Source organism: Dermacentor variabilis, chromosome 4 (genome assembly GCF_050947875.1).
Source record: "Dermacentor variabilis isolate Ectoservices chromosome 4, ASM5094787v1, whole genome shotgun sequence".
In the NCBI taxonomy this organism is placed as follows: domain Eukaryota; kingdom Metazoa; phylum Arthropoda; class Arachnida; order Ixodida; family Ixodidae; genus Dermacentor; species Dermacentor variabilis.
The window spans coordinates 30,418,432-30,445,327 of record NC_134571.1 but is presented as its reverse complement, the minus strand read 5'-3'; the positions used below and the strand labels follow the sequence as shown (position 1 = coordinate 30,445,327).

Here is a 26,896-nt window from a genome sequence, read left to right as displayed (position 1 = left end):
CGTTATTCGCAAAATCGTGCAGTACGACTCGCAGGATGCGGAAGATGTGCAGCGCGCTGGCTAATTGCAGAACCTTCGTCGCACGTATGTACTACACCGGTGAGCAGAAATGTACAGACCACAGGCTCTTACAAGCAAGCAAAAAAAAAAAAAAAATTGTTCTTAGAAGTACAATTGAACATCGAGTGCACTGTGACGTTCGTGCGGTGAAGTTCGGGCCGCAGCAGCCAATTTCCCTCCAAGTGAATAAGCTGCGACGAAATCCATGTCCCGGCAACCCGTTGTCCGCGCGCCTTTGCTCATGCGCGTGCGTGCTTCGAAGTGTTGGTCGGCACGCGTCTCCATGGTCTGTGCTCGTGGATAGGTGCACGCATGTCGTCTGCTCGCCCCATGCAGATGGCGTTTCAGCTGGGGTGGCAGCTGACGGCCGCCTTGATGGTTATTGCGGCAGCCTCAGCGCACGCCTCCTGGACACGCCTGCTGACGGATGTAATTCCCGGACTGCGACGGACGGTAGCCACACCGGAAACGACTCTCAACGAGACCGGTGAGAAGAGTGCCGCTCACTTAAGCCATGTGTTTGGTGGGTTCCGGAAACTGCAGTTTAAGCTGTCCGACAGGCATTGCAACATAATTACTGAATACTCGCTTTCTCCATATTTTCCTGCATAATACGAGGCGTTAGCAGGTTTCTACGGTGCCTTCGCTTAAGTAAACGTGCATCCTTGTTTATATTTGGTGCGAATACTGGGCATGTTATGAGCGATGAGTGGCAAATTTCAAAATGTGTAGCTTAATATAGCTTCTCCAATAAATTACTTATGGAAGCGCTCCAGATCTTTTTTTACGAACGCCGTGAATTCGGTTTGCTCTCCTCGAAGAAATGTAACCAGTTCCGATATGTTATTTCCCAACGTGTAGGGCGAAATACATAGGCGCCCCAGTTTTGTGTTTCGATTCATAAATGAGCGTTTTGCTAAAGAGTTACTGGAACGACAGTGCATTTTTACGGCGAGGTTGATGGCGCATATCTCCACACTGGCGCCATTCTTGAAATTCATTCAAGCGGCCAATCAATCGAGAGGCTGGCGTCCGCAGGGCATATCCAGCAATGGATCGCAGCCATTTCTAAAGCTAGCCTGTTCTGTGGGTTGACTGCAGTCGTACGGTAGACCCCACTTACGCTGCCTACTGGTGCACCGTGCCGCGTCCAGGATATCGAACCGGATCTTTACCATGCTTTGCCCTCCAGAACGGATCCGGAACTTTTTTTTTTTTAATTCCGTAAACTTACGAATGATCAATCCGTATTAAGCACGGCTTGTATGCCTGCGGACCTCGCATAATGGAGTGGTCCTAACTTTATATTTGGTGCAAATGAGGGCGCGTTATTTTGAACATTGTCACTCAATCTTTCTTAAATAACTGAAGGGCTTTTTTTCAGATAAGTTGTGTTTTTGCCTTTATATTTGTGCATATTTCACATATAGTCAATTGCTATGTATATATATGTCTCCTGTTCAAACGCTGTTTACCTTGTAAAGGAGGCTGCGGGCTCTAATAAAGTCGCTTGCCCAAAGCGACTTTTACCCGCAGTCTCCTCCATCACTGATGGAAATAAAGAAGTTATTATTATTATTATTATGTCCATTGCGCAAATTTTAACGTGCACACGGGGGTGGACCAATGACAGCGTTACGCGCATGTTCAGTTTCGTGGGGGCACGAAATGTAACACCGTGCTCAAGTTAGCGCGAAATCAGTTTCATGAGATGAATCGTATGCGATTCATCACGTGAGCCGCATACAAACGTTGCACGCATACTAATAAAGGGTTAATAAAGGGTTCAAAACTATACCACCCACTGCCGAGCTTCGGACGCATGCGTGGATCGATGCTAAACATTTACAAGTGCATAAAACATCGCTCGCGTTCGTGGTCTGCTATCTATACTTTATGGACATCAGTCCTCGTAGAAATGTTACACCGTTGTCTTAAGGATACCTGGCAGTACATCTAGGCTAAACATGTAACACCGCCGTCTCGTAGACCCTCTACGAAGACAATCTCTGAAACAATGTCACTCTAACGTCTATCTGCTGTGGTAGCCAGTGGCTATGGCGTAGTGCAGCTGAGCTCGAGGGTACACTCAACGCTCGTGTACCGCGCATTGAGTGCCTCGTAGTCCGGTTGTGGTTTTGGAACGTGAAACGGCACAATTTAATTTTACACCAGAAAAACTCTCTCCTTGTAGGGCCAACCGAGTTGCACGAATACGACCAAGCGGTAGATGATCTTCTGGATTCCATTTTAGCAGCGCACAACTTGCCCAGCGATTCCGGTCGAAGACGAGGGAAGCGCAGCACATCACTCGACGTCTCTATCAAGGACAGTCTCGGTAAGTCGCGTACGGACGATCTCGAAATATCGGTAAACTTAAAGCGTAAACGTTGCTTTAGGTGCACGTTAAAGAACCCCGGGTGGTCCAAAATTACGATTCCCACACTACGGCGTGCCTCATAATCGCGTCGTGGTTTCGGCACGTAAAACCTCACAATTTATTCTTTATTAGGGGGCGTAATCACCCAACAAACGCAAGTTGACTTGACGCCACAACGAGAAAGAATGCGCTACAGTGCAGAATTGTGGTGCCCATTGAAGCTGTGTTCTATATCGTAAATCGTAATTATATATGTAAACACAAATTCCTCGGGCTACCTTTCAAACGTAAAGCACTTGAGCGATGCCACAAGGTAAACAAGTATCTGATATCAAGTTTCGACCGGTGGGCTGATCTTCATGAGGGTTTACAAGAAAATGTAAACCCTGATGATCGGTCCACCGGTCGAAACTTTTGAAATGAAATACTTGTTACCTTGTAGCATCGCTCAAGTACTTACGTTTGGAGGGTAGCCTGGTTTTCTCTCTCTCTATGTATGTCTGTATGTATACGCATGTATTTATGTGTCTTATACTTGACTGTAACCATATTCGTCTGCGTTTCACTATACTTATTCGTCCAATGTGATATTCGCCAACCTCTAGATCCAAAGCTATTGAGGGTAACAGGATCATCGGGCAACATGCAGAACAGTAGCGGCAACATTCATTGCTTGCTCGAATGTTCAAACCACTGTCCACATCGAGTGAAGTTTCCAGAACTTACGAGGCGCTAGGTTTTACGTGTTCTTTTACATAGCAACTCTGATTTACAAGCCGCCGACGTGAATAGACATTACGCACGCGTACTACAATCAGGAAATATTCGCACGCTGTTTTCAGACAAGTTTATCACAAATAAACAAGCGTGAAACGTTAGCTGTTTATCTTGGCCTCGATGCCGAAAAGCACTTCGAAGATATTTTCACAGCCGTGTTCACTCAAGAACCTTGCGAATTCACCCATGTCCATGTGGTGGTCCCTACTAGCGTTTTGTTTAGTGTTGAAAGCAAGCTCGGAAAATTTTTCGAACTTCCTGAGACTTCCCACATCTTGCCCATCAGCTACTTCCATGTCTTCCTGGTGCTTCAGGCCTATCCTTTTCCACGTGAGGTTCTTTATCGTCGACCAGGCATTCAGGCACTCTTCCAAAGGGCCTTCGAAGCAGATTATTCCGGGCTTCCCCGGGAGGCAGAAACCGGTCAAATTTCCTTCCTTTCCGCATTCGAGGATGAGCCTCCGCTTATTCTTGTTGTATATGTGGTGACTGAAAAGTCAAACAGATCATATGAATGCGTAATGCGGACTACCAGACCTCCGTCACAAAAAAGTGCTTTACGAAAGCTTACCTAACGATCCACAACCTTGTAAACAAACGCTGGCTGTTCAGCACGGGCTCTTGGGCGACTGTTGAAGCGCAGAACCGTGGGAAATTTTCCCTGATCCAGTCCACAGTGTCGCCCACAACCAGCGATCCAGATGGCTGTGAGGCGAGGAACTCCAGGGCTTCCTTCGTCAAGGCACTATGCGTGGCTCTATCCAGGCAATCCGTTCTGATTGCGATTTCCGGTGACGCTGAAGGATAGCTGTGCGGCAAATGAACGTCCAGGTCTATTGGTCCCTAGGAAGAAAATCGGGCGCTTATTACATCCACCGATGCGTAAACAGCGCGACACTCACCGCTTCCGTTCTGATCGTGAAGTTCAAATCCAAAGCAGACGTGACCCCGTCGCATTTTCCGTCGAGAAAATCTCTGAATTCGCTAACAGCATGCGCACCCAATAGTTTGAATTCGTCGCTTCGAGGGTACATGCTTGACAGCATTTCAACTTCCGCGAGCTGTAATCCAAGGTTTTCGCTTAAGCTCTCTCGCTCCATGGTTTGTTACGGTATCAATCATTCAGCGGCAAGACTTAAGAAATTAACGTTAAATCGCATATGCAAACGTACCACATGCTGCTACTACCTGCGGGGCGCCATACTTGCAGAAAGCACATTGGCAGGACGGGTGCCGCCATCTACGGGGGTCCTATATAAGCGAATAAAATGGCGCTTCATTTAAACGTACAAGTATTCGCCACTCGGATAGTTCGAAGTCTGCTGTTGCTTTTCAGTCGCACCTAAGAACCCCTTATATGCATAATGTCGTTGTCCTGACAAATTTAGCGAAAGGCAATTTAAATCCGGGTCTTCAACTGAAACTATCATTGTTCCAGTTTTCGTTCTCGTTCAGCGAAAATCGCAGTTTCGCTTCTACTGCTGAGCGAGCAAAATAACAGGTTCAACCAGTTTAAACAAAGTATTTACATAACTTACGAATTACTGGAGTATAAATTGTGCCAGGACTCGACAGTGCTGTAAGCTGCTATTCCTTCAGGTTACATCCCAGGGTCACGGCACTCGATAAACCCGTTTTCATTGAACGGTCGTGCCGGTGTGCTGTAAACTGTCGGCCCAGCTTGAACTTGCTTCATTTCAGATTCTGCATAGTGACACGTGTACTTGTGCTCACCCGATAAACATTTCACCGCCTGACAAATGTTATCGCACAGAGCAGGACGCGCCTGCATGTATCCGAAGTTTCTGGAATGTTATCGATGGTTCCATCCGCTGTCTGTCGCGGAACCTTGTGTAATCTGATTTCATGTACGAGCGACGCGAATGGTGTAGAACTTTCTGGAAGACACGCAGGTCCCAGTGATTACTCTTGAACATTCCACGACTGGTGTATAAAAAGCCGACGCGTTTGACCCGCTGATCATATTTCCGAGGATCGCCGCTATCGCTGTGCTTTAAGTGTAACTTGCTTTTGTGGGCACAAGTTCGCCTACTAAAACGCTAGTTTCGCCATTCACTTTTGCTTTCTTCACCGTCACTACCACGTGACAAGTTTTCCAACGCTGGACAGCTATTTCGCCCTCACCATTTTCGCACGTTGACTCGTGTATTACTGACAAGAGTCCCTTACCACGTCACACCTTCAAAATCACCTTAGTGGAGCTACAACTAAAATGACCGTAAGCTCGTGTGCATTCAGAGGCAGCATAGTTAAGTCATATGTTCAGACAATGGATGGATGAAAAACTTTATTAGGGTCCTTTAGGTCGCGCCCTAGCGCGCAGCGGGCCGCTTCCACGTCGGGACAGAGGCCGAGCCTCTCCGCCGCGTCGCGGGCCCGTTGGAAAGCCCATAACTGTTCTTCGAGGTTGGGGCTGCGTAGGACAGCATCCAAGCGTGAACAAGTGTTACTTTCATCACCGCGTAACGCGGGACATCGCCAGAGCATGTGAGGTAAGTTCGCCGAGTCATTGCATAGTGCACATGCATTTGTCGTCTGAATTACGGGGTACGTCTTGTGAAGTAGAGGGTTTGGGTATGCCCCCGTCTGTAGAAGCCTTAGTGTCAAAGCCTGAGGTCTATTGTTTGCAATGTGGGAGGGGGTAGATCCTCCGAGCCAAGTAAAAGTGCTTAGTAATTTCGGTGTACGAGGAAGGAAAGTCCCAATTGTCAGTACCCCCGGCGTCACGCTGCCCGGTAGCTACGCGGTTGATGATCCCTCGCGCAGCTCCGTGTGCCAACTCATTGAGGTTGGGCGCGGCACCCTCGATCTGTCCCATGTGGGCTGGAAACCAGATCAATGTGTGTGGCTTCATCTCTTTGCTTCCTAATATCCGTAGGGCCAGCTCGAATATGGTTCGTTTGGCAAATGCCCTAACAGCTGATATCGAGTCACTGTAGATTGATGTCCTCTTGTCGTCCAATAAGCCCATCGCTATTGCAGCCTGCTCTGCGATTTCAGAGGACATCGTCCGAATCGAGATTGCGTTCGTTATTTGCCTTTCATGATTTACGCTAACTACAGCGAAGGCCTGTCCGTCGGCGTAGCGCGCTGCGTCTACGAAACTGTTCTCCGAAGCCCGTTCATGAGCGTTTTCCAGGAGAGCCTTCGCGCGCGCCCGACGTCTTTCCACGTTGTGTTCTGGATGGACGTTTCGTGGGATCGGGAGGACAGTGATGCGGTCCCGCTGCTCTCGAGGGATGCTGCAAAACTTTGTTTTGATTATTCTGGGAGGAACGCCCAGCTCCAGCATGATGTGTCTTCCAGCTTGTGTGGTAGATAGCCTGATGAACTAGGCCCTCTCCTGTGCTTCCGCTATTTCCTCTAGCGTGTTATGCATGCCAAGTTGAAGTAAGCGTTCCGTGGAAGTGTATATGGGGAGGCCGAGAGCTCTTGATTGCCTTCCTGATTCAAACAATGCCTCGACGAAAATCTCCCGAGAAGGTTGATAGCCTGAATCGAAAACTGTTCATTTCGATCTTTTTATATTCGTTATGGAATGTGAAAAAATCGTAACGACCCGGTTTAGTTCAGTTTAGATACCTTGGGCGCACTTCAGTGCACCAGTAGGTAGTTTTGATGCCTAATTTACCTTCCGGTTTCAGAAAACCCTGAAGATCAGTTCTCTGCACGAATGATTGCAATCCATTGCTGGATGTCCCGTTCGGACACAAACCTCTTGATTGAGATCAAGTATTGCCCTGAATGTATTCCAAGTTGCCTCGGCAACATTCTCCGATACGGCCAACAAGCTAATGGCCCTGTAATATGAATTAACATTACCATTTTTCGAACTATGTCGTGCACTTTGTCCCTCAGAGCATATACAGACGAAAGTAATCAGTCTCGTAATCGGAAGAGAAACGGAGGTACGCGAGGCTCGGCTAATTAGAACTACGTCTTACTTGCGGTAGTAGAGCAGGACAGTTCCGAATGTGTCGGGTTTTGCGTGGCCTCTGAAATTGCCACATTACGCTTTCAGTTCCCGTGCCATGATCTCAAGGGTCTTGTTTTTGGCGCACTGAGACGCCGGCGCGCGTCCTCAGACTCGCGGAACGCGTTGCGAACGAACAGTTGTAATTCACGATAACAAGCAGTTGGTTCTGTGCAGTTTCAATTTAATTTCATAGACTTCGACATGGGGGCGAAGTTCTAAGACTCCCGTGCAATGGGTGCACGTTAAGGAACCACACTATACGGCGTGCCTCGTAATCAGATTCGGGTTTCATTTCTCGACTTCAATAGTTGAGAAACTCGAAAACACTCGTTCGTATCGGCTTGCTAGTGCACAGGCAGCGGGCCCCGGATGAAATGTTGGTGGCGTCACCTCGCTTATATGGCCACACTCGCTTGCTTGTTAACTCTCAGTAGACACTCTCGTTCCTTTTGTCCAAGAGGCGGCAGGTCTTGTAACTTCCATTGTGGCACTTTCTAGCTAGCTCTGCTATTCTGTTTCTTTCAAAACTGCAAACCTACTGCGCGTCTTCGCAGGCGTACATCGTCTTCAGCGTCTTTCGCCGTTCTCTGATTTGTGTGAGCGACAGCTGTCTGTCAGCTTCGTGCCTTACGCCGGCGAACTTTATGTGGTGTGCGTTTCTGCGGGGTCAAGAGACATACGACCGAGACTTACCGTGGGAACCTTGACGGTAAGCCCGTGACTGGCCCTCATTCCCCCGTTTTATTTTTCACTTCCCTAAATATTCTTTTCTTACAGGGCAGCAAGTGGACTCCTGTTGCTCATACGGATTGCGTTGACCCGAGAAATGTTGTGGGGTTTAGCTTTAATAACAAGCTCTACATTGTCGCCGCTGACGCTGGACTTCCCAATGGCGCTGAGCTTCAATTCTTTGACAAGGACACAAAGAAGATATACATCGACCACACTATCAACAGCGCTTCTCCGACTTCCGCTGCCTTTTGGAGAATGTTCGTACTGCTACATTATTCACTGTGCGACACGTGAGGTAGCACAAATTAAACATTCCATCTGCCTTTGCGTACCCGCAGGAAGTCGAACGGAGAGTTCAACCTGGCATTGGCGAACTCCGGGAAGGAGACGTTCACTTCTATCTACAACTGGAGAGGTATACCGTATTTTCTAATATTTGCTCCCACTACCCCTATTGAAATCTTTCGCGATTTCACGCCGTGACATACAAGGGCCCTGTAGTCCCTTTGGTACATAAGTGACGGCTAAGCATTAAATTTGAAAGTACCTTCGTTCCGTGCATTTTTTTTTCGTCATTAACGCGACAGTTTAAGGCCTCATGAGGTTTATGTCCATTGACAGAACCTTGTATTCCTAATACTCGGCAGGCAAGCAAAACCATTCACAAAGCCGTATGGCAGTGGCCTGAACATGTTACTTGCCCACAAGAAAGCACTAACAGTGTTTGCAAAGTAACGCGTCATAACTTTCTGTATTGCGGTAGCGTTCAAAATATGGTCTAAGACGATGTGTACACCTGATGTACTCGCTGAATAGTGACCTTCAGCCTCGGGACGCTTGCAGCTTCCGTCATATACATAAATGAGCTGACCTTCTGTTTCTATGCAAATTTCTTAAAGTTCATGGAACTTGCCTATGCGTGCAAATGCTTTTAAGCACATCACACTTTATTGGCGTACGTAATCGTAACCAATATTTTCGAAGCTGAAACACCGTGCAAGCCTGTGCACAGAAGTCCACACTTCGTCAACATCTCCATACTTCTGACATAATCTACGTTAGACTGCCTTGTCGGGCCGCCGCGCTTACTGCAAGTCACTTTGTTTAATTTGGACATTCTCCGCAGCCACATACTTCGACAAGTACGCCCAAGTGGAAAGCAGGGTAGTGTGCGACCTCGAGCCGTTCTCAATTCACAACCTGGACTTCTTGGCAGTAGTCAACAAGCGCTTCTCTAAGGACACCGCCAAAGTGAGCACGGTCATCTACAAGTACGACCTGTCCCGCAACACGTGGAAGACTCTGCAGCAGATTCCCACGTACGCCGCGACGGACGCAGAGTTCTTCACACTGGGACCGGACTCTTCGACGAAGGAGTTCTTCTTGGCTATCGCTAACCAATATGAACAATGTAAGACTTCCCTTTAAATTTTGTTGGATTCATCGCTTGCACTTGCTCTATTATTCCGGCACGTATCCATATGTGAATGCTACGATTCGCAAACGTAGAGGTTCGAGCGAGTCGGCAGTGCACGACCGCGTGTTAAATTAGGTGTACCCGTACTCTTCTTAAAGCGCTCTCCTCGGTGAGATAAGCCCACGTTCAATATCTTACCTCGGAGTTGTACAAAACTCTCATTCGGCTTGAGAAATGTATTAATTATGCAAAAGTAATGAGTGTTTAAGTTCTCGTGCAGTGTTATTTTGGTTCCTTCCACAATCTCAATGACGGGAAGCACGGTTTACAAGTCAATACTGCGGTTAGCGCTCATGTCAAAGTTGTCACCGTGTTGGCTCATCCTGTTAATGACGAAGAGGTCAATTCACTTCGTATACATTTCGGTAAAACGGCCGTATTTCGTTCACCACCGGTGTGACTCATCATGGCGAGAGACCAACACTGGTAGGTGAAGCCGTATACGTGCGGTGTGCCACGCGAGCACACAGTCTACGAAACGCCCTCGAATTGTGCGAAATCTTAGAAAGGCTATTTGCGCGGCCGCGGTGTCAATTGCCTGATGTGGTACACCATCTTAAGCCAAGACATCACATTTCGCAGATAGTAGAACATGCACTTGCTAACAGTGTTTCCTCGTATGAGCAGCCTGGAAACAAAGATGGCGCGATAACATCTGGGTGACTTTAGGACTTCTTGGAAGCGCTAACGGCATCTCTGTTCATTCTACCACCGACATCACTGCCTGTAAAGACTTACTACTAGCAAGTGTGCGCTAATGACTGACGTAACGCTCAAGAGGAGCATTTCTCTGCATGGCAGTCTCCTCTACAAATGAACGCTCAGGACAAGTGAGCTAGTATCGAAAATTAAAAGCAACACGAGAGCTCAGTTGGACACGGCCGCACTTAAAGCAATATTCTTTTTTTTTTCTGATGGAGAAATTTTGGCCTGTTCATACGGAATGGGTCATATAATTCATGCATTTGCACACGTTAAGAGGCGTCGTCACAGTGGCAGCGAAATTTGTTTGCTGCAGATGATGACCACCGCAACTACGCAGTCAACTCGGTCGTCTACAAGTACGTGGACGGCAAATTCGTACCGTTCCAGTGCCTTCACACTACGGGTGCTACCAAGATCGCCGCATACGAAGGCGCCGGCGGCGAGTTTCTTCTGGCCGTGGGCAGTCTATACGAGCCGGTGCATCTCTATCAGTTCAACGGCTGGCACTTCGTCCTGGCCGAAGTTCAGCACACCCAGTCGACGATGGGACCCGGCGTGCACGACTTGACCTTCCACCTCCTGCAGCCTTCTCGGGATTTGCTGCTTGGTGCGCTCCTCGCGTGCATGTATTCCCAGTCCGCTTGCGGCTTTGGGCACGTCGCGCTGCCCAGCGCTGACTTTTGTGTGCATGACCATATACGCATCGTACGTGCTCGTGTAAACGACTTCCAGCTCACACGAATAGCTCAAATATAACTCGTTCCGCATTCAAAGGGCTCCAGCTCCATCCAAGAGCTCCAAGTTGGATATCATTTCAAACACCATGTGGCGAATATACCAACCATAATGTGCACCAACCGCTAACGTTGTGCGATGTTCAACCATGTTTCATTGTAAACTAAATATCATTATGTAGCACTGAGTTCTAACACTGAAAATTTCAACGACTACGACAAGGAAGGTGGTTTGCGTTTCGTCCTTCCTTTTTCGTAGTTCATAGATTTCGTCTTACAACTCAGCCCAACGTGATCGTGAATGTGCTCCAGTCAGCCCTGCTCATCACCCTACTAAATATCACGGTGTCTGTCATCTTGACCGCCTTCACTTCTGAACCTTGCATAATTGCTATTTTGCGCTTCTTGTCCTTCCTAGCAACTTACCGTGTGCTGAAAATATTGGCTGAATTCACATTAGGACAGTAAAGCTTTGGTAACGCGACAATACACAACATGCGATCGCTCGCGCAATTTCGACCTCACTACTCTCGCTGTTTCTTTTCGAATTTCCTCTTCTGCGATCTAGTAAGAGCTTTCAGCTCGTTCATGAAGAGATTGTGCCACTAGCCTTAGCATTCATTCCTGTGAGCAGGCCGTCGGTAGCTTATTAGCCTTGAAGGACTCGTGTCTCGTACAATACGCCAACGATATATCAAAAGCTCGAACGACTTACTTTTTGCATGTACTAGTCGGAAGTCCAGTGGTTTCCAGTCAGTGCCAGCACGTACTTCAAAAATTCCAACACTGCAGCTTGTCTCTTTGCATGAATTCGTATTATTGCTGACTAAGCTTGACATGCTTTCTCCCTTCCCAACCAGCCGTATCGAACCCTTCGACTGAAGGTCCAGGCGCGTACAAGGTCGACTTCTACCACGACAACCAGATCCAGCGCTGGTACGACGACAGCCTGCGCTGGTGCATAGAGTCCTCGCAGCTGGCCACCGAGGAGTCTGCTCAGAAACTTGTTTCCCAGTTAGACCAAGTGTACTACGTAGATAAGCGTGAGACCATACGCATTCCGGGGGAAGTAGTTTTCCAGGACCTGTACGTCCAGGATGCCATACGAGCTCAGCAGGTGAGTCTCAAGTCAGCATAATGTGCAGTTGCATCCTCTGAATAACTAGTATGCGAACTGATGCATTCTTCTTTTTCTCGCACCTTTTCTGCCATTGCTCCATCCCCCTGTGCAGCGTAGCCAACCGGACACTTAACCTAGTTAACCTCTGCCTTTCACCTATTCTGTTCTTTCTCTGCATCCTTCAGATGGCAATCTCAGGCGCTCGATCTCGCACTACATTGCACCGCTATACCTACTCACTGTCGAAAAGTTCGACTTCATTTGATCGCGCTGTATGCTACCAAGCCAACATTACTATCACTGCAATAAAATGCTTAAAAAAAACCACGGCAAATATTCCTTTCGTGAAATTGCTTGGGCTCTTAAAGCAATCTTTCAGAGCTTTGTAACTTAGTCGTACATATATAAGAAAAGTCGCCCGCCCTGTTTTCCTTTGTCCGCAACCTCTAGTGCAACCTTTCCGCTTATGCACCGTTCAGTGAGATTAGAACTTTCAGTTTCTTCCTTTTCACTTTCAGTTCGAAGAACTAGCGTCTGGGGAGCGCTACCGCGTTAACGATCTGGAAGAACTTGAGAAACTCCAAACAGAGCTGAACGCAATGAAAGACACCCTACGTGGGATGATGACCGAACTCAACGATGCTTTGAAGCTGACCGGGGACCAAACGCTTATCGGTATGCTGGGTGTTAATTTTGACCGATTGACCATTTTCTCTTTTTCCCTTGAATTATATTAAACTGATGTGTTCAGTGTAATGCAACTCCTTCTCGACTGCGAAAGTAAGATTAACAGGTAAAAGGTTTCGAGTAGCTCGCAGATATAAACTTTGCAGAACTTGCAGGTATAGAAGATAGCCTCAGTTAGGTGGCAACGATTCAATCCAGAAAGTGATCTTCGAAAACACTCGACTTGGGCCAAGCAACTTCCAGAAAATTCTAGGGCGGTTACTATACCTTATCCGGAAGGGGCAGGGGGAAAGAAGACGGAGAACGCATTCGCACCCCCCCCCCCCCCCGTCACCGCCCCAGGCGATATTTTACGTAGCTCCTTTTTTTTTCGACAGGGGTTCTTTGGCTTGCACTTCTGTTGATCGACCGCTATTTCGATTTTGCGTTCCGCATAAAGGTCCAAATAAGAGCCACTGAAAAGTGCGCGTTCTCGTTATTTCTCGCCTTGCCTATAGCTTGAAGCTTTGCTACCACCCCAGAAGGTGCTAGATGCGAGGCGGCGGTTCGGCTGGGTTTATCTATATTCTGGCGCATTCAGGTTGCGACATTTGCTTCTCGCATACGTAGCCACGTTGTGCAGCACAAGCGCACAGTCCGACGTAAATCTTCTGCGACCTTTGTGAGAGCTTTACAATCCCCCTCACTCGCGACCGCCGTACTCTGTACCCGTGTACCTGCTGCTTTAATTTAGGGACATTCACTGCGTTCTCCCCGCTTGATCACTTCAATGCAAAATGAGGAAAAGAGTCTCGCTATAGCGAATTCATTCATTTATCTAATGCCACAGTAATAACTTTTTCGTGTTGCACAGGGGACTATCATTTTGATCACCTCACACTGGACTGTCCGGCGCACGGCTGCCAACTTGGTCAACTCGAGACCATTTACCTAAACAAGGAGGAAGTCTCCAACCTTCCAAGCCGCCTGTTTTTCACCAACGCGCCTCAGTTCCCCAACGTTCCCATGTCGTTCGAGCGCCTCAGTGTGCAGAGCTTGCAGGCCGACGGGCCCGTCAACGGACTAAACGTCTCTACTATCGTCACAGTCTCTGGGAATCATGCTCTCAATGGCAACATCCGCTTCGCGAATCCGGTCCATGCCCTCAACGACGTCGTCACTGCTGGCCTTAGTGGCGTGGTCTTCTCGCCTCATCATCTCCTTCTCACAGAAGGCGACCAAGTTCAGAGTGCAGAACTCACCATGACAGATGCTACTGCCCATGTCTTGCACGTAAGCTGCTCTTGTCTTCAGTGCGATAAGGATAGATCTTTACTTTTAACCAATGAACGCGTGAATACGGAAAAAGATGCGCCCAACTGTGGCTTTTCTGCAGGTTCATTAGTGGGCTGCTACTGCGAGAGAGAGCAACTTTTGCACTTCCATTAGACCTCCTCGTTATTCATTTTATGCTAAAATCTACACGGGCTATTAGCCACATCTACTGCAGGTTTTCTTTAGGTGAACAGCATTGCTATGAAGCCACAATACCGAAGACCGTGTAAATATTAAAATATCGCCAGCATTTTCCTTCTCAAGTTATTTGTTCATGTAATATTTCGTACTTGGCTATATAAATCTATTGTTGTAATCGTTGAGGCAATCGTTAAGCAGCAAAGCAGACAACCACGTCGTTTACTCTGCGAATAGTCCTGTTTGAGAAGAAATGATCTATCGCTTACCACTTGACAGCTGCCACCATTACCTGAATTTTATTTGCCGATATGCCTACTATGCGCAGCTGGCATCTAGGTCCTGTTCGCACGGGCGTTCTTACTAAATTTCCCTCATTATTTTCGAGCGACAAAACTCGGCTGTGAACGGTAGCTCGAAAGCTCGCGCCAAAATGACATCTTTTTTTATCCTTAGGTTGCTGGATCTTGCAATGGCATTAGCATAGACAAATTCTATCGGAATGCATTGACTCGTCATGGAAGCCACGTCATAACTGGTCGCAAGATTGTGCGCGACCTCGCTGCAGAGGGTATGCTGCAGATTAGTGACTCCGGACTATTCAACAACGTTAACCTGCACGATCTCTGGCACTCAGTCATGTGGGTCCACGGACACCAAGTCGTCACAGGTAACCATTCCAGAACGAGTTAATCTTCATGGTTTGGAGGCTTGGTGTACAATTCGTGATTGCTGGGAATTGTGCGTCCGCTAGCTTTGCCTCAAGTTTCATATCTTAGCTCTTATCATTACGTGTCATCTTTGACAGAATTCATTCTCATACTGGTACTATGAAATTACGACGAATAAGCTGTCCGAGTATTTGTCGAGCGCTCCTGGTAACGAAGTGAAATAGTCCTGCAGCATACAGATTATATTAATGTATAATATAGAAGCGAGTAGCATGCGGTCTTTTCATCCTACTCCTTGAATGGCTGTCTAAATAGCCATTGATATCAATATGTAGGTCACATGCACTTTACACTACTCAGGGTAACGAGGAGGTAAGCAAACTTCCTCACTGGTGATGATGCTTTGCCATATATGCAGGGACGACACGAATGGGCGGGCTATATGTAGAACCATACAACTGCTGTTCTGAAATTTCGCACTTAGTTGTTTCGATGTAACCCAAATGAGCACAAACCAGTTCATGGAGCAAATAAGTAGCATTGCTTGTGCTTTTCACTTCAGCTACCCACGAATATACGAATGTCCAGTTCAGCGACGTCAGCGTCCGCGGTACTGTCAATGGTCTCCAGATACCAGGGCCTGACGTTGTGTTGGTCAACCAGAACGTCACAATTACGGCTGAAAAAGTGTTCCTTGCCGACTGTTCAGCACGGGAGCTCCATGTAAACGTCGCTCTCAACGGAATTCGTCACATTCCGGATCCGGCCTCTGGTGCGTACAAAAAGTCTGCGCATATTCCACATGACCAATAACTATTCTTTACAGACTGGAAGGGTCAGCTTGACATGCTGGTAAAAACGCCAATACAGCGGATCACAGGTAAACCAATTGCACGTTTGAGAGCGGCAGAAGAGAGTATTGAGTGTCCATTTACAGGGCGAAAAACATTTGCCAGTATACATATCGACGGACATAGCACCGTTGGACGATTTGTCGACGGTGTGGACTTATCCCAGTTGGCCGAATTCTTGCGCAGGCGGCGCACCACCGTTATGAATGGTAAAAAAAAGTTGTAGTGAATAAGCCTTTGAGCATTGCTCACGAATTCTGCTTATAACTTCCATCTTAGGGACGTGGACATTCAAAGGCAAGGTTGTTTTCGAAGATAAAGTAACCGTTACGGGACTAGTCAACGATCGCAAATTGGACGACTTGTATCGCTATGCCCTCCGCATAGACGCACCTGTGTTTCCAAACTTTAAGAAAGTTGTCTTCGCAAACAACGTGCAGGTACGTTGAAGATAGAGCTAGTTTAAAAACAAAGGTTCACTAAGGCTGTTGCGCGCTGCACAGGTACGAAATCTCACTTGCCAAGATATCAATGGACTTCACGTACCGTCGTCCTTCGTTCTGCGGCGTGGGCCAAAAGTAATGCACGGTGAAAAAGTGTTCGCCAAACTCAGACTCGCTGGAGAAGTCGTCGTTAAAGGGCTCGTCAACGGCGTCAACCTCGGTTTCTGGAAAGATTCGCTTCTGACCCGCGGTAACCAGGTATGATACCTTCGACTCGTTAAACACCGCTTCACCCGGTTAATATGAATGTTTTCCTGCGAGGCGTGCTTCTGGGCGCAACTTAATGGTTCAGTCAATGCAGGAACAGTCGTACGAGAATCGTAAACATCACGTAAATAAGTAGTTTAGTGGCAAAATGTCTGCGCTGACAGCTCACTGGTCTTACGATGAAGTTTTATTCTCCTGATAATATATGGATAGTCGTATCCCTCGCCTGAACTAAAATGATATATACGTTCAACATTACTTATATTTGTCACTATTCCCGTTTTTGTAGGCTGTTCGTGCTCCTAAAGTCTTCATGAGAAACCTACACGTAAAAAACGTTGTCGTCGAAGAGTCCATAAACGGTGTGGCCATCGCTGATCTCTGTAGCCTCGACGAAAACTGCTTAATCACTGCTCCTAAGGACTTCGAGACGCTAACCGTGGACGGTGGCTTGACGGCGAACAATTTCATCGTGAGAAACAGGATCAATGGTGTTCGCGCAGCGGAACTTCTTCAGGACTCCATGCTTTACTCTGGTGAGTACTGTTTATGTACACAGCGTTTTTGCGTACTTTCATCGTTCCTCTAATGATTTCATGGCATGTCGCCGCTGCTTGCCTTTCATTATTTTACCAGCTCACCAGGCTGTCTCTGGGCGCAAGATTTTCACCGGCAACTTAACGGTTCCACGCCACGCTAACGTGCGCACAAGCAACTTCTCAGGAGTCTCGCTCGGCGAACTTTACCTGGACGCTGTTCAGCTGAAAGGAAATCAAGTTATCGCAGGAGAGAAGGTATTCTCCAACACCATAACGTCGCCAAGGTTTGAATTCGAAACTCTTCTGGATGGTGTCTCACAAGAGGACATGAGCAATTGGATGCTTCAAGGAGTAGATCAAGTGATCAGTGGTGACATCGTCTTCGAAAACAGTCTGGAAGCTCTCGGGCCACTCATAGTCCGTGGCACTATAAACGAAGTTAATATACAAGAACTATTTAGCAAAACTGCTTTCAAAAACGAGTCAACGATGTTTGCAGGCCCTCTTAGGTTCGAGTTCCTCGGCTCCATGGCTGATGTGCATGTGAGCGGCACTGTTCAGGGCATTGATGTATCTGAAGAAGTTGTCGACGCCACAAAGAGCGTAACGGTGTCCGGGAGAAAGTTCATGAAGAAGGGATTCAATGTTGACGGAAACATGTGGGTCAGCGGACTAGTGGATTCGGTCAAAGTCGAGGAGCTCTGCAACAAAGTGTTCACTGCCTTCGGCAATCAATTCGTTGCCCCCACGACCGTCCTAGGTGATGTTACCTTCCACAGGGGTGTGAAGGTTGACGGGCTTGTCGATGGTGTGGATATGAGAGAGCTGGATTCAACTTGTGCCAAGACACACGTTCCTGCGACACTGCGAGGAAGCAAAAGATTCAGGAACATCGTAATCGAAGGGGTGAGTATACTTATTGGACAATGGGGGTTGAACAACACCGATGTCGGTACACGCGCCACTTTCGCGCCGCCGATTTTCCATGTGCATTGGGTTGGGCCTGAAGTGCTGTAGACGCTAATGTATAAATTTACGTGGCGCGAGAGTTGTTCCTTAACTTTTTAGCTCCTACAGCTGGTACATCAGCCTGCTTGTATTTTTTTTTCAGCCTGTGATACTCCGAGGTACATTAAACGGCTTCAACTTTGACTATCTGAAAGATCATTACATGAGCGTTTCCAAAGGCCAGATTGTCGAAACCAAGCTGAGAATGCACGCTGCGCATATACATGGTATGTCGGCACACAAATACAGTTAAGTTTGCCTGTGGTTCGCCTTGGGCTAATTCGGTTCGCTTTCACATCTCAGGTTCACTGCATTGCGGCAGCGTCGAGGCTCCACTGGTGAACGGGCTCAGTTTGCCTTCATTGCTGAGCTCTGCGTTGCGGACAGTGGGCGATCAGACCTTGTCCGTGCCCTGCAAGTTCCACAACGCTGCGTTCGGCGGTAAGCCGGTTGAATAGCTATTAGCGTTATCATACCTGTTAATGCCTTACATGCGCACTCCTTTATTTACATAACTCTACCTTGACCACATGATAACGTGGTATTTTAGGTATTCTGTTGAGCATCCGAGCCCCGCTCGGACAACTTCTGCCATTCTATCCTCCAATAGCGGCACCTTATGTCTCGATGTTCTGCTTAGTTTGATGTCCTTCGTAAGTTTAAGCTAAAAGGTCGTAGGGTAATCTTTGTACGGAGAGTGACACGCGATTTTTATTCTACAGGGGACGTGCATGTTAATGGAAAGATCAATGGACTGCAGCTTCCACTAGACGTGTTCACTAAAGTCCGCACCAACGTGGTCTCCGGAACGTTGACAGTAACCGGAAACACAACCATTGCTGGCACCCTGACCATGCCGGAGTCTGCGCGCTTGCAGGACGTCGACGTGGCCGCTTGGGCAAAGATCGCTGTATTCAACGACGGTCGTGAATACAGAATTAACGGTGCCAAGACTCTTAGAAATGTGCACACCGTCAACGCAAAGTAAGGCCCCTTCATTATCTCTTCTAAACCGAAGCTTACAATAGTCTACCTTGAATTCTAGCGTCCAGGGCACCGTAGACGGAATCAAGGTATCATCCAGTGAACTCCTGGTGACGTCAAAGGAACAAGTTATAACTGGAAAGAAAACTGTACTAGGCAATGCAGCTGTACACGATCTCCGCGTCACGGGCTACCTGAACGGTGTCAACATTCACGAATTTGTTCATCAGGCTGTACGTGCTCTGCCCGTGGCCCTACTGCACACCACTTAACTTTATACCTTTTTTTGCAGATGCTGAAGAGCAGGAACAACACGGTTACTGCCCCTAAACGGTTCACAAGTGGATTAAGCATTGCCACACTCCATACGACAGGTCACATTGGAAACGTCAGCTTACGAGAGCTGAAGCAGAGCGTCAGATCTGTCGGCGAACTGCAAGCGCTTACCCGTCAGCTCGGACAACACAAGAACCGAATTAATGAACTCAGCGCCGCATTCCAAGGTATATATTACTGTGGCGCATAAATGCAAACTTCGTTAAATTGCTTCTGCTTCTTTTGTCCCCAGAACAAGCGGTTCTCCTCGCTTACTACGAACAGATATTTGTCTTCACTGTGGGTCCATCCTATTCTGCTCTTTATGCGCCTCTGAGAGACTCTTCAGATATATTCGTTATTAGTTCACCGGCTTTTCGTCACCAGCCCTGTGGCATTCTGAAAATCTTCGAACTCCAGGGGCCGTACACGACAGCACTCCCAGTGCAAGAGGCAAGTGCAAACTAGTAACGACTTATTTAATTTCCCATTCCATGTCGTCTTTGTCACTGCTTAACAATATTTACAAGGTGCTCTAAGGAAGTAAAACCCTATTGTCGTCAAAGAATTTACTTCTGCTTAAGAAACAATCCTTCCACAACGCTCACCATTGGAAGAATTTTTGTCAAACGCGCTTCACGAAATAACTATGACGGCTATGAACAGGCTCGTTCGTTCGAAGGCAGATGAAGGCTCGTGAGGAGCATTGAAATGTGCTTTCATTCGTTTTCTTGTTTTTTTTTTTTTTGCACAGTGCAACGCATTTTCCGCGGGTGAAGACAACAGTAGATGATCAACCACAATAACACAGTACTAATAGTAACATTTCACGCATTTATTCAGCGTTGTTGCCACACATTGTGCATAGTATCATTATAACGAGGAACAAAATAGGCAGTCGCAGCAAGTTAACTATGTACGAGACGGCAGTACACGCATTTAACCGTAACCAAACCTTGCCCGCACATCACTTCCCATTTCTTTTCGAAAATAAGTGAGCAAACATAGAATTTGAAATTTTTTAGCAGTTACACTTGTTAGTGCCAGTTAAATTATAGCAGTGTACTCACTACACACTCGCAATTCGATTTTATTGCTCGTTTTGCGTAATTCGCATTCTCTACAATGCTGTGCGTTTTACGCAAATTATGGCCAGTGTTCCTTCTCGGGAACTGACCAGAAAAGGCACTGAAAACTCTCGATATTTCACAATATATGTATTGTTAATTTCATTTCATAAGGCAGAAATGAGCAATGCTATGCTTTGATATCGTCCGACGTATCAATGTGATCTCCGGAGTTGAGTAGTCTGATTGCTTCACTTTGTAATTCAGGAAGTTTACCTTAATCAGTTTTATTGTCCATTCCCCTCATCAATACGCAATAACCGAAGTGACAATGCATAGTACAAAAATACAATTCCTTCTTTAGCCTAGTTCCTAAGAAATGACGTACACGGCTAAGCAAGCCAAGCACCTTTACGACTTTTATTGTGACGTTTTATACCTGCCGCGACCTGCTTAGGTTAAACTGAAGATACGTCTAAGCAAGAATGATAATCAAGTCACCGTAAGCAAGTTTCACTGCGTAATATACTTCACTATTCGTCGAAAACGACATATATTTTGCCTTTTGCATTCTTAGTTTGTTAGGCGAGACCCGTACATTTGCATAGCCAGTTGTTCGATGGAGCTCTAAGCTCCATCGAACAAGTTAGCCCTGCAGAATTAACCCCCTGTGAACTAACCCCAGGCCCAAACCTTCTGCGGCGACGTCCACCTGGCTACATTATGGCAAGCACAAGGCCACTATAGCTGCTACGATAGAAAAGTGCTCCCAGAAACTAAGCATGCTTTTATCGTTTCCTCCTCACACAAAGGCCATTTCGTTTACCTTTTCTTTCCTTCATGATAAGTAGAACATTTCAAAGCTGCCTTAATATCGAGAAACGCCGCTCTTATCTGTGCTAATGGATACCCTCGTTAACACCGCAAGTTTGATTGGAGGAACCAATTCGAATGTTATTTTAGCTTAAGCACTGTCTACTCAAGTGGAACGTCAGTTTTCAGAGCATGTGGCCAACTAGTTACAAGCTCGATGCCAGTAGCTGACTTCGCTCGTTTAGGTGAGCTTTGGTTGAAAATTGCAGCGCTTGGGACAGCTGCCCCACTCGTGTGGCAGAATGGTTTATAAAAAAAAAAGGGAACATGGTGACCGTTGTTCATTTCTCACTGGCTATATAAGGCCTCTTGCATTGATTCGAGTCTTCGTGGAATCAATGGCGAACGCTGAAATGTTTGCGCTTTTTACCCTCTGATTCTTAGTTAAACATAAAATGATCAAGATTTTTTTTTTCATGTGCAGGATACTCCAGTTGCCCAAGGCTCTTCCCTTCACCTCTTATCCACTCAAGCAGCAGATTACATCATTGTCGTCAATGCACACGCGCCCTCCTTGTGCTCAAAGGAAGTCCCTATTCTAGGTGTTCATGGTAGGACATGCTGACATATCAAACTATTGTATGCCCCTCTGCACCCGATAATCCTTGTAGCACCTGGTGCAGTAACGGGCACATTAGTCGCATGTTTCACAATAACTGCCGCACTCGCCACCCCCCTTCTGCATCTTCGTACAAAAATACTTGGTTTAAATAACATGTCCTAGCTGTGCGACACTCGTCCTTGAAAAACATGTGAACTTCGCCTATTTTTCCTTAGTCAGACTCGCCACCACCCGACATGAGGCCTGCAACCTGCCTAACATCTGTGTAACGTGGCGTCTCCGACACTTTCACGTGTCCCTCTCAATTCCTGAACTCGTGAAGAAGTCGGATCTGTGACCGATAGCCTTCCAGCAACTATCGTTTGCTTAATCTATTCCTACTTGGACCACGGTTACGTTAACCAGGGCTACCTACCAGTTCCAACAGCTTTACCGGCGCGGATTATCGCATCGATCGCAGTCTTTGGCTCTTTATACAGTTCCTTGGCATATTACATCTAAAGATCTACAACCGCAGCACTTGCCACTCTTCAGGGTGCCATGACTTACGTGCTTGAACATCCGCATAATCCTTGTCACCTGCGGCGACTCGAGGGCAGTCCTACAATATTCTGCAGTTTGCCCTAGGTCATGGTTTTCACGAGCATTTGGCGTCTGAATAAGGTGCACCCGCCACCAAGCTTTCGAGAATGAAGCTAAGCACTCGAGCCATTGCAGAATTACCGGCCATGACAGTACAAATAAAACTCGGCTCGTCAACAGGATCTGTGCGTGCCTACACCACATTACTCCCCCACTCGCCACATCACGCTTCGGCAATGCAGTTCAGTCTCGCCACTCCCGCTTGCATATTCGCACGACCCTTACTTTATACTTCTCCTGTCACCAGGACGCTCCCGTGGCGAAACAACTTCATTTTGGCGCATGTGGTTGGGCATCGTGTTTAGCCACGCTCACTCGTTTCTCACCTGAATGAACGAAGGTGACACGTGCAAATTTGATGGTGCGTCTAAACTACAGGGCACTTTTTGTGCCGCTGTCTTTCTTTCGACAGTGGAGACGTTTGCGTCCAAGTCTCAACCACTTAACAAAAACAGTATCCTGAGACATTCGTCAATAGTTCCAAGGGCAAGGATGCAAAAGCGTTATTGCGTTTTATTGAAGCCGACTAGACTCTACGACTGCCTGTGATTGTCGGTGAACGTAGCTCAGCGGGTCTGTACACAGACTTCTCTTTAAACTCAAAGTGTAGGGGAGCCAAAAGAGCGCGATCTTGATTGACCTCCCAAATTTCCCTCTACAATCTTGCATATCTACCAGTTTTGTTCATCAGTAACTTCTGCCCAGTAATCGTGCGTAATGATTTCGATTCCCTATCGTTTGAGTTTGTGCCAGTTCTACTGATGCTGAGGTCGAACAGCCGTTTAATTTCGCCGAAACTCCTTAGAATGGCGCGTGTAGTGTGTATGGCTTGTTTCGATAGCTGCGTGCCATGGTCTACACTTGTGAAAGGCTTCGAGACCGCGCCGCGGCCACGCATACTGGCCTGCTTTAAGAATGCCGCCATGCGCACATCCACCAAAATTAGTGCTGTATCAGTAGCAGGTCCGTGTACACTACCTCATCAGTACAACGCTTCATGCCCGCAGACGCCGTGGTCGCAATGTGCAACTTTTATCAGAGTGCATATGCTTCGTGCGTTCACGTGTAGTCACGCTGCACTCGGTCCTGGATACAATTTCAGAAATGTTTCCTAACGTCGTTGCACCTGTCAATTACACCCATTTAACATTTAAATTTCACTACAATGGCATGTGCGCATACAATGGCATGTGCGCATACAATGGCATGTGCGCATACAATGGCATGTGCGCATACAATGGCATGTGCGCATACAATGGCATGCGCGCGTAGAAGGGATGTAACGACAAATTACGCAGACACTCCTCTGCGAGTTGTCAAAGTATGCGTAAGCATTGTGCCACTTCCTCGTCTCCACACGTCGCAGTGTCATTTTCACTCATCCTAATATATTTCAGGTGCGGGCTACAGCTCTCTAGAGATCTTCAGGTGGAATCCTGCAGCCAAATCTCTCAACCTGTACCAAGTCTTAAGAATGGACGCCCTGAAGAGCGTATCCCCGTTCAACTACGAAGCACTCGGTTGTCTAGCAGTATCCGCTGCCGGATACTTGAAGATTGTATGTGTACATGACGCGTCCACGGGATTCATCGTTCACCAGAACTTGCCCATTCACTACAGCCACGAGGTAAAGGGGAACTACTCCATTTGCATATTATTATTGCCCAGTTCTAGCACACAGTAACAGCAGGAGAAGGCCAGTACCGCAGTCTTAATTGTAATCGAAATACTAAGAATCAAGCGCGCTTTCTCTACTGCACGTTTTCTTGTTTACAAGCAAATCGCGCAAGTTCATTTAAAAACACAATTTTATCGAAATGGCAGGCGTCGATTTACAGCTACTTAGATGTTTCAGCTTTTCTTGGACTTGCGGTGTGACGTAGACTTAATTTAGCTTCTCAGGTGCACACCGCGTGCATGCAATCTGTCGAATGGCTCTCGAAGAAAATTAGCCTGTAAAACCTGCTCGTTTCCACAAAATTTGAAGTTCTTCAACAGAAGTGTAGCATAACCTGTGCAGATATCTATCGAAAGGCCTACGGTCATGTTTTACATAGCTTCCACCTTTATCATTTCGTACTCGTTTATCTTGAGGCAGGTCTCTCCCGTCTTGTGCTACAATTTAGTGGCAGTTCTCCATATCGGTGTTCAATAGCCTAACAAAAATCGCGCTGCAAAATCGTCACGTCAGTGTAAAAGTGCAGTCTCATTCGCAAACATGAAAGCGTGTCGCAAAAGGACTTCGTGGCGTTCAGTCCTTGTCTCCGCTTATTGTCCTATTCTGCCCTCTTGTGCTTAGCAGCAGGAACATAGCTCCATAGAAAAATTGATCTCGTCGCGCGATTGTTTTCACTGTGACGTAATATTCCCTCCAACTTCGAGCCAGCGTCGTCCCGCACCTAAAAAATCAGTATCAAACTTGAGATGTCGAGTTCCAGGAAATCTCTGCGCTGTCGCCCGACCTTCTCGATATGTGCCGGTATGGAAGCCACAAGACAGTGGTGCGGATTGCCATACAGCACACTCAGTTTTCATTGATATGCAATTAAAGGAAAGGTTGGCGCCTTTGTCACCGGCTACTCCTCTTCGAGGCGCAAGAGCAACTAAAGCCTCCCAAAGACGGACACTTAAGGTATTCAAATCGCTTATTTAACTACAATGGCATGTACGCATACAATGACATGTGCGCGTAGCAGGGATGCAGTGACAAATTCACGCAAAAACTTCTCTGCGAGTTATCCAAGTATGCGTAAGCATTGTCACTTCGTCGCGTCCACGCGCCCCAGTGTCTATCAATTTTATGAAACTTGATCCGGCTAATGCAAACGACAGCGGTGCGACAACACGAACTGCTACGGATGGCGTCGAAAGGTCAACTGATGACGCAATCAAGCTACTACACGTGGTGGCGCCAGATGCGCTGACGACGTTCCGATCGGCATGAGCCGTTATCGCTATTTAGTGCCTTATCCCCCTGCGTCGAAACATCATAAACCGTGATAACTCGAACACCAACAACGGCTGCGTATGGCACGGCCGCACGGGCCATATATTTAAAGCTATCTACGATGGGGACAGAGCGCAGACTGGTGATAGCTTCGTGTACGCTGCGTTCTCTTCGCGTAGTTCATGTTGACGGGAGAGGCAGCACGAAGATGACTTCGCTAGCTGTTGCAGGCCCTACCTTGAAAGCGATCGTCTTACGTGGCGGACGGACGGTTTTCCGCGTATTGTAAGCATACAAACGCTTACGCTTTTAAAAATGACCATGCAGGTATCAGCCCAGCTCTGTCCCAAAGACGGCTCTGTGTTGATGGCCGTATCGGCCAAGCAGATCGGCCAGTTCGACCGCGTCTTCTCGTACCGTTGGTCCCGGCGTGGTCTCCAGAAAATTGCCAGCATCGCCGCAGTCTCAGTCGGCTCTGTGGCTGTTCTTGGACACCGTGATGCTTGCTTCGTGGTGGTCGGTCAGCGAAGTGTCGCCGGCGCGGACATGCCAACGTCGGTGTACAAGTACAGTCTCATTCGCAAACAATACTCGCGCGTTTCAATCTCAAAGTGCACGTGCAAGCGTTTGGATATCGCTAATGTGGTTTTATTTTTGCGTCCAGCTACGTTCCCGGGCACCACCAGGAGATGCTGGAAGTGCAAAAGTTGTTCGCAGGCGACGTGCAATCCATCAGCTGGTTGCCATCGCCTGACGGCCGTACGACCCTAATGTTCGTGCGCTCTCGCGGAGTGGGAAAGAATCTCAAGGTCTACGCCTACAAAGGAGCTTCCGGTTTTCTTGAGCAAGAATCTCTTCACGTGGACGGTACGGTGCCGTTTAATCGCGTAATTGCCTTGTGTTTGTGTACGCAGCGAGGCAGAACGTCAACATTTAAGCGCCAGATCCCACAACCAATAAATGAATTCGTATTTGCTCTAACGGTGCACCTTTCCCCAAAAGTATCGGCTACGTCGCCTGCGACCGCCATGTTGGCTACAGGCTGTTTACTGGAGTTCCTGTGGTATGCCGTAAGTAACAACGCCCTAGGGATTGAAAATATCTTGGTACTGACTCTCCAGAGGTCTGAAGTGTCATGGTTGCCCTGGGAACCGCATCACAAATCCTAAAGACGGTTATCGTCAAGGTGTGGAGTAGACCACATGCTTTTGACAAAGACTGCACGTTTTCGTTAGCATGCTGACCAATGCTTGTATTGCCAGCGGGGTTGAAGTCCGTCTGCGTTTAGGGCATCTCCTTATGTTGTACCTACACAGCCCACCTGTTTTCATTTTCAGAATCCTTCCAGGAGGTACGGACTTTCCAAAGGCCAGATGGCCTGCATTTCGTCACGTTGTCGAACAGCCGCGAAGAACCTTCGGCAGTGATCTTGGCTTCCAAGGTCAAGGGAACGCCCTACAGCCATCCTTAGACAGGCGCTTGTTTAGCGTTTTTTTCTTAACAAATTTTACAAACTCTTGAGTCTGACTCATCTACACTTGTTATCCAGTTCATAGAACTGTAACTACGACATAATATAATAAAATTTTACGTTTTTACAACGCTA

At 47.3% G+C, this 26,896-nt stretch overlaps 2 protein-coding genes across 4 annotated transcripts; one reads left to right on the top strand and one right to left on the bottom strand.

Annotated features, from left to right (window-relative positions):
- Nucleotides 1-356: 356 nt before the first annotated feature.
- Nucleotides 357-26,896, top strand: LOC142578868 (uncharacterized). Of its 2 annotated transcripts, XM_075688523.1 has the most exons (29): nt 357-547; nt 2,255-2,398; nt 7,769-7,923; nt 7,992-8,203; nt 8,285-8,361; nt 9,073-9,357; nt 10,442-10,735; nt 11,723-11,979; nt 12,501-12,657; nt 13,523-13,941; nt 14,578-14,791; nt 15,355-15,564; nt 15,619-15,672; nt 15,730-15,852; nt 15,923-16,083; nt 16,147-16,344; nt 16,643-16,889; nt 16,990-17,798; nt 18,004-18,127; nt 18,204-18,341; nt 18,623-18,884; nt 18,946-19,117; nt 19,177-19,387; nt 19,453-19,652; nt 21,564-21,690; nt 23,741-23,970; nt 25,618-25,856; nt 25,955-26,157; nt 26,628-26,896. In XM_075688523.1, exons 1-29 carry the CDS (start codon nt 373-375, stop codon nt 26,759-26,761), a joined length of 6,231 nt encoding a protein of 2,076 aa, XP_075544638.1. In that variant the 5' UTR covers nt 357-372; the 3' UTR covers nt 26,762-26,896. The 2 variants fall into 2 exon arrangements, with proteins under 2 accessions (XP_075544638.1, XP_075544637.1); XM_075688522.1 differs by having other exon boundaries at nt 25,955-26,763.
- LOC142578871 (RWD domain-containing protein 2B) lies at nt 3,273-4,448 on the bottom strand. 2 transcript variants are annotated; one of them, XM_075688526.1, is made up of 3 exons: nt 4,120-4,448; nt 3,789-4,060; nt 3,273-3,706 (listed from the first exon to the last, which is right to left on the bottom strand). In XM_075688526.1, the coding sequence occupies exons 1-3, from the start codon at nt 4,315-4,317 to the stop codon at nt 3,316-3,318; spliced, it is 861 nt and encodes a 286-aa protein (XP_075544641.1). In that variant the 5' UTR covers nt 4,318-4,448; the 3' UTR covers nt 3,273-3,315. The 2 variants fall into 2 exon arrangements, with proteins under 2 accessions (XP_075544641.1, XP_075544643.1); XM_075688528.1 differs by having other exon boundaries at nt 3,789-4,050; nt 4,120-4,322.

Bases quoted from the DNA above. Each gene is read 5' to 3' on its own strand.
- LOC142578868 (XM_075688522.1), top strand. From the start codon at position 373: ATGTCGTCTGCTCGCCCCATGCAGATGGCGTTTCAGCTGGGGTGGCAG. The intron at 548-2,254 runs GTGAGAAGAGTG...CTCTCCTTGTAG, and splicing joins AACGACTCTCAACGAGACCG to GGCCAACCGAGTTGCACGAA. The intron at 16,345-16,642 runs GTATGATACCTT...CCGTTTTTGTAG, and splicing joins TTCTGACCCGCGGTAACCAG to GCTGTTCGTGCTCCTAAAGT.
- LOC142578871 (XM_075688526.1), bottom strand. From the start codon at position 4,317: ATGGAGCGAGAGAGCTTAAGCGAAAACCTTGGATTACAGCTCGCGGAA. The intron at 4,061-4,119 runs GTGAGTGTCGCG...TTTTCTTCCTAG, and splicing joins TCACGATCAGAACGGAAGCG to GGACCAATAGACCTGGACGT. The intron at 3,707-3,788 runs GTAAGCTTTCGT...TTGACTTTTCAG, and splicing joins ACAAGGTTGTGGATCGTTAG to TCACCACATATACAACAAGA.